The following is a 7,653-nucleotide window of genomic DNA, read 5'->3' as shown; positions in this document are numbered from 1 at the left end:
AATGCGAGACAGCCCCAAGAATGGGAATATAATACCCCAGAACACGTATACACACAAATATGCTCACTCTCCCCCGCAGATCACGCGACAAGTACTCGACACTTGGCCCCACCGGCAATGACTCACCTAGGGCGAGCGGAACGTGCTCGAGTGAGTGCCCCGCTTGCACCGGCCTGGGGTGGGTCAGGGTTCCGTAGTTTTCCCGTTCTTACCGGGAGATTCCATGCCTAAGGTCTACGATAAGGTCTACGTAGTATGTGGGCGTGGGAAAAAGCGGGGACCTTCCCTTTGAGCTTTTGGGCATAAGGAGTTTCAACTAGTCGGACTTAAGTCCGAATCTCATGGGGTCTAGAGACCGACTTAGGCGATCGAGGTGCAGTCAGAGCCACATCCTGTAAAATGGGAGCTTCACAGATGTACGATTAAATAGTTTCATTTATTTGTATACTATTTATAAAAAAAAGCAGTAATATAACTAAGTATGCATAGTTGATCGAGCCTGCGAGGCTAAGATTATTTGTGTGTGCATGTGTGAGTGGGTGGCGTGTATAATATGTATATAAATAGAGCGATATAAATACGAATGGACATGCTGGGATTGAAATAAGACATAATTTAAATAAAATAAATAACTACGTAGGAGAAGATTGGATTTAAGTAGCTCCTTTTTAGCAGCTTTAAATAGACTTATATGGCATACTGGTAGGGGGCGTTTGTTGGTGCGGTTGTCGCTGCAGACGATTGATGGTGGCGGTTGCTTTTTGGTATTCTTGCTTCTTGGAACTTGAAGGAGGTCGATCCGACGGGAGGCCTGCTAAAATGCCTCCCGGATTTTAATGGAGGTCCTCTTCGTCACGCTGCTTTTCCAGCAGCACCTTGTATTTCTGCTGGACGACGGTCAGCAGCTTGATAGCCTCCAAGGTGACCCCGAATTTATGGTCTGGGTATGAGCTTGTGTAGGTATAGCTGGACATACTGCAAAGCTGGTTATTCATGGCTGTTTCTGCCATATAAAGGTTGTGGCTTAGCTTTTCTATGATATGCACGAAGGTGCAGTTGTAGCTGCTGTGCCCCTTGGTGACGTTCAACATCAGGTGGCGCACAATCATCAGGGCATCGGCAATCTTGGGCAGCTCCTCGCTGGCCTCCCCTACCTCAGCCTGATTCTCGTAGATAAACCTCTTAGTGTCATTGTCGAACTTGACTTTTTTGGTCTCCTCGTGCAACGGATGCGTTAGGTTAAGGCTGTGTAAGGAGTAGCCGTATATCGCACCGTTCAGCGTGACGCCATCCTCATTCCAATAGTAGTCCAACTATAAAGAGCAGGTATGTTAGCTTTCGCTCGCAGCACCGCATAGTCCTCCACTTACCCACTGGCTGAACAAACAGATGATGGCATCCATAGTCCTCTCGGCCACCTTCTTGGCATTGTCCAGACTTATCATCGTTGACATGGCGCTCTTGTGATACTGGCAGAGCAAAGTCGATGTTGGCTCGGGCGTCACTATGGTGATGTTCTTCCTATGCTCCAATGATTGTCGGTCCGCCGAGCGCTGGTGCACGTGGTGGCGGTGGGGCAGTATAAGGTGGCGACCGCTAAGACGGCGCGGCGCTGCCGATGTCCCCGTGGGCCAGCTCGCGGCAACTGTGAGCAGTAGAAGGACACCCAGGAGCCAGCACTTGACAAGAGCTGCAATCGAAATGAAAACAAAATCAGTTAGGCAAGGAATATAAATAAATTTTAGTTTAAAATTGTTATGAAATGTTCTAATTAGAGTTTTGTTAGGAGTCGCCTTTTGTAGGATCGCCTTTTAAGACATGACGATTTTTCCATTTAATTTCCATAGAATATTGTGAAACAAATTTATCTACATACATACATGCAGTTAAAGATAGAAGCACAGGTATACTACGGATATACACCCGCAGATACAGACTGGGCTGCGGATGTGTACAGTCTGGCGGGTTTTATGACGATCGTGATTCAGAAGTGATGAGGGAACACTTACACACTCTGCCAAATCGCACTGAACTTGACCCCGCATTGTGGACGGGCTTATTTGAGGACTGCTGGGGCTGGGGACTGTCCTGTGACAACAGTCTATCCTCGACATGGCTTACACTGGCACTGGGACTGTAGCTAGATCTGGACATTTTAGCGCACACACGGAGGGAAGCAAACACAATAAACAAGTGGCAGACAGTGGTATTGGCTATGCCGATGCACTGGGTCTCGAACTGAGTTGAATAGCACTGAGTTTGGATTGAGTAAGGTAGCGTTAGCTTGCACTTCGACTAAGAGTTGATGCTGATCTGAGGGTCGGGCTTCGATCTTATGTACTTGGCTCGACGAAATCTTTGAGTTAATGAAGAATTTAAGGCACATTGGCATTTTATATACCAGGCAAATTAGTATTATCGTCGCACGAAGTCAGCCGAGCGCGTGGCCGAGCGCGTGGCCGAGCCGCACGCACACACACTCACCGATCACTCGGCGCACAGCGTCCAGCAGCAACGTCTTCCCCAGATGACGGCAAAGCTTTCGCGCTTGCGCTTGTAATCGCCAGCCAATGGCGAGGCGCACAAGCAATTGCTTTCACACACATACACACTTCCCATGCAAGCACACACAGAGAAAAACATCGACATAACGCAGAATGTAAAACTTTTCGGCGATCGATCTTCTCCAGCAGCAGGTCAGTTTTCCCACATAATTCATTTCGAGACTGACTCACGAATCGCTGGAATCATAATCGCAATTCCCCGGATAGTTGCATATATTCCCCTTAATGTTGTGCGTGGTGCGGTTTTTCTCTTCTCTGTTTTCTTCCTGTCTTGCTGACCAGTGTGGCGAGTGCCGAGTGAAGACTGAAGGACGGAAAGGGAGAGTGGGAGTGGGAGCCAGAGAGTGTTTGTGTGGGACAGTAATGTATGCACGCAAGCTTCTTGGCCCTAACGGATGTCAAATTGAATTCTTGTCCCCCAATAACCTAGCCGACAAATCGGAAGTGAGGGCTTATGTGATGGGTTTAAGCCGAAAGCAATGCCTATCTAATTAAAATGCCTCGTATGTAGCTGTTTCGGGAATCACCTATTAGAACACAACCGATTTGTGGGTGATCTGACGCGCAACCGATGCAATCCATGTTTTAGTGGATCGAACTGGGGCTGCTTCCAAAGAATCACTATTACCAATTCGACTTGGCAATCATTAGCCCATCAACAGGGCTCAAGCAAAAGGCGGCCTCCGCTGTGCAGTGGACAATAACTTGAGCGTAAATATACATATGTAGGCTAGTGGAATATCAAAAAACTTTGGGAATTGTGGCACTTGTTGCTAATATTGTTGGTTTTTCTGTTGCTGCTCGTGTTGAATGTTACTGAATGTTGGTGTTTCTTGCCTTGACCGCGACGCGTCGTTCCGTAGGCATTTCCGATCGGATCGCTTAGAACGTGAGCGCAATGGAAACTGAAAGCCACCGAACAGGCAGCAGACAAAGAGCCAGACATTGGCCAAGGAAAATAGAGAGGCAGCAGTATAAATATAAGAGACATTCATTCCCCCACATCAGAGAGTCGCAAGCTGTCTCTTTCACTGCCCGCACTCTTCCACAATTACACACATGGACATGGACATGGACTAATGCAGACACTGAATGAGTTACTCATACGCATCGGTGACACGCGTCGATACAGTATTTGCGAAAAACCACTTGCAAGCAACGGCGGTGGCCCCCAGGGAGCAGTAACCATTGACGGGGGCAAAGCTTGATGCCAGAGACTTCCCTGTCGAATTGCGTACTTGACTCGCGGCTCCGACCTATGTATGCTGGCGACTTCCGTTTCATATAGCGGGGTGAATTCCTCGTCCCAGCTCTTATGAGCCCAGCTCAAGTTCCAAGTGCAGCAGCTGACGCAAGGGAGGCCCTCAGCGGGACATTTGGGCAGATCCAGAATCCAGATTTTTGGAATTGGGGATATTCTTAGTTGGGTTGGGAATATTTTTCGAGGGTTTTTCTCGCCCTGCTTGCCTGGGTATTTCATAATGGGTCCTTTTACAGATTACTGGAACGCGAGTAACCGTTTCATGGCAATTCTACTTCAAGTGCCTCTCTACAATACATGTTTTAATCGACTTGATATATTCTTTCCAAAGGAAGTACATAAATACATAAGGAAATATACCAGTATATAAGTGATAGCATAGGTGTCATGAGAGTTATGGTACTCTATTCATAGAGATGGCGGAAAGAACAGTGTTAAAGCCTTCGTATTCTTTTCTTTTGCAAGTGGGACAATCGGCGGCAATTTAAGGCAATTATAATCATCGGCTCACTATTTTCTGGATGTCTGTTATTTTTCATTTTCATAGAAGGTGCGAACCTTAGCTATGCACAAACCGCTCTCAATGCAAATCTGCAACGTCAGCAGAGCCGAGGGAGCTCCGTCTAACCCTAGTGGGTCTCCATTTAGAAATGAGCACCAATGGACGAGTGACGTGTCACGCATCCGCATCTCTCAGTATCAATAAAAACAAAAATAGCAGCAGCAGAACGGCGTGGAGCTGAACGGAAACCTCACTGAGGTTTATCTCAAGCAGGAACGGGGTTGTAATAGCTCATTCATCGCTCCGAGCCGAGCCAGACTACGGGTCGTCATCACGCCGAAGCTACTGCACCGATGCCACCGATGCAACCCCAACGCAAGAGGAAATGACGTGTGCCACAGCGGCGGATCTGTAGAGTGCCAGTTAGTCCCACAACCTACTGCTCCACATGCAACCGGCAATGATGACGGAACAGGAATCTACTACTACTACATCTACTTAAAAAAAATAATAATCCGAAATGGTGTTCACTTAACAAGAATTGGCTTGCGAAATATTGTTTCAATGGCTATGATGATCAGATTCTGATGATTGCAACATTTATGCGGCATACAAAACGCTGATACCATTTTCAATGTTTATCTTGAAACGTCACGGGCCAAGTTCCCCAGGCTTTTCTGAACCCAGTCGCCGCTGATTGTATGAAAATAAGCTATGACGCCATGGCACATAGTCGTAAAGCTTTGATTCTCGCTGTGAGAAAGTACACCGTGCAAAGAGCAGATTTCAATTGTCGTCACCTGAGGTCCCGGTCCCGCCCAACCAGTCTAACTGACCACAGACACTTGATTCTGGCTGTATGTCGAGTATTAGGCAGGGTAAATCACCGAGCAGCTTGCAAAGCCTCCTTTTGTTTGCCTTTCAGTTTAGATGCTCTCTCTCCGACGGATGAACGGTGGCCCCACTGCGTCATCGTCCATTCATGGGCAGCGATTAGGCTGAATCGAATGAAGGGGCATACTTATTTGTTTGGGCAGCGTATTATGAATGAATGGTACTGGGAAGCACCTGTGCCTTTTGCTGGGCCTGCAGCCGGGTTTGGGCCAAGATGAGGGCAGTGCTATTTTTGGCACTGCCGATCCCATTCTCCCGAGTCATCATGGAGACGCCGTAAACCCAACACCGAACACCGAAAAAAGAAGTGCGGCGCCCGCAAGCAAACATTCGACGCGGTGGACGAATTGGAGATAGACATGGGGTTCGAGGTGCGATGTTTGGTGTGACGCACTTAGGCTTCCACCGAACCGTGGTATAATCGTTTTCAGTTCCTGTTCACACTAAGCATACGCCACGTGGTACAGAGGTCAGGTCTGTACAGGTGCAGCAAATTGGGGTTTAAACTCACCTCAGGGAAGGCAATCGACGACGTCACCAAGCGGGCGATGCCACAGGCCCAAAGCAAAAGCTGAAAGAAAAAAGGGAATATCCGGGGTCTTAGTTAGCAGTCGTTGCTATCTATTAGCTATCTATTAGCATCGCATTAGCTATTCTATAACTACGGGCGATCGCAGCCAATTTCCAGGCTAAGTCTTTGATTTCAGTGGACTCTGTTTCCTATGTTATTTGCCGAAAATGTATTCCAATCGATCGAGGAAATTCTGTTTTGATCACAAACAGGTGCCACGTCCCGAATATATTTCTATATACAACGCAAAAAACTAGTCCCATATAGGGCCCATATAGCATTTATACACAAAGGTTACATGCATTTAGCCTGAAAGTATGCTAAAAACTTTCTCCTACGCACAGAGCTTTGGTTGAGCTTTTTTTCCCAAGGCACATTTCTGAGGCTTTGATTTATTTGTAGAGCTCTGCAAGATATGGAATCGCATATTTGTCAGCAGCATTGGCATGCCGACCGAAGTGGCACAACAACAACAGTCATCGACAACAACAGTGTGCCGGCACCTGTCGCTGTGAGGTGTTCCGAAAAACGTTCATTCTGAAGGCTTTTTATTGTGGCTTATTAGCGCCAGAGCTCTTGTATAACTGGGTCAATTCTGATTAATTAAGAGATAATCCGACGCAATACATCATAAGCGATATACAGCTGCAGGGCATTCTTGCTTATTCAGTCACAAGCATTAGTATGAAATTATGTACATATGTATGTACATATGCGTTACCAAAAATGCGCCTGGAATGCCAATCCTCCACTTAAGCAGGTCGTTGACCTTTCCTTTTCTACTTTGGAAGCTCTATAGAATGTTATCTGTAGACAATCCCGATTTTCGAAACGGACCAATTTGCTCTAGACAATGCATGGAACACCCCACGCAAAACTTTTCGGTTTCTCTCTATCTATCGCCGTGCACCACTTACTCTCATACGCTCTCTCTTCATCTGGCCGTCTCTGACTTTTGCTTATTTAAACACTTGGCTAGCCGGTGCTGCCGCCGGCATCGGCGTTTGTGGCACATGTTTACTCACCTTGACAGCTGGTGCGTTGTGTACAATCGCGTCACTCAATAGACGCCTTACCTGTGTAAGCAACAGGTATACCCACGGTAATTAAAAGCCGAAAGAAAATCACGAAAAATCCCCGAACGCAGAGGCCTTTTCAGCTTGAAATTGGTACGAGGCGGCGGCAAAAGCGAGGTGTCCAACCCAACCGGCGAGGTCGAGCGATGAAACAATAATGAACCCAGACAATCGCGGGCCGCTTCTCTATCTACTCTACAAGCCCATTAATATTCGCGTGCGATGGAATAATCGTTAATTCAGTAATAGAAAAGGACAAAAGGGAAGCAGAACAATGTCATCTTCAAAAAAATTCTTTTCTTTTTCTTTCGTTATAACTTATAAGTAATTAGTAAAACTATTAGTTTATCAATATTATGTGACTTTAAAATTATAAAAAAAACTCATGAAAATATACTAAAATCAAATGAAAAACTCTTCAATCGGCTTCTCCTTTGCCGACTCTTAGCAGCGCTTCTCTGTGGGGACGACCCAGAGGTTATGGCGAGCACAGGTTATGCAATTAGAGAATTGCAGCAAGGTACTGGGGCCCGGCGTCCACTGGGAATATAATCTTCGTGAAGAGTTCTCAAAGTCTCGCTCACCGCGGTATTTATGATGTGGTTATAATCACGACTTTTCGGTTTCAGGTGGAAGATAAACTTTCACACCATGAGAGCGCTGCTACTACCAGCGCCACTACAATTTTCTGCAGGCCATGTCGGCACAAGAAATATTTTACATGGTACTTGCCTGGTGGAAGTATCGGCTGCGGTGTGTGCTTTGGCTACCAAGCTGTGGGTGCG

At 46.7% G+C, this 7,653-nt stretch overlaps 1 protein-coding gene across 1 annotated transcript; it reads right to left on the bottom strand.

The window, feature by feature from the left end:
- Positions 1-470: 470 nt before the first annotated feature.
- On the bottom strand, positions 471-2,154 carry LOC108165325. The gene is made up of 3 exons (XM_017301362.2): positions 2,010-2,154; positions 1,371-1,690; positions 471-1,313 (listed from the first exon to the last, which is right to left on the bottom strand). Exons 1-3 carry the CDS (start codon positions 2,152-2,154, stop codon positions 834-836), a joined length of 945 nt encoding a protein of 314 aa, XP_017156851.1. The 3' UTR covers positions 471-833.
- Between the last annotated feature and the right edge of the window lie 5,499 nt (positions 2,155-7,653).

The sequence above is a fragment of the Drosophila miranda genome, chromosome XL, assembly GCF_003369915.1.
Source record: "Drosophila miranda strain MSH22 chromosome XL, D.miranda_PacBio2.1, whole genome shotgun sequence".
Taxonomy (NCBI): Eukaryota; Metazoa; Arthropoda; class Insecta; order Diptera; family Drosophilidae; genus Drosophila; species Drosophila miranda.
The sequence above is the reverse complement of the archived record's forward strand: the minus strand, read 5'-3'. Positions and strand labels throughout refer to the sequence as shown.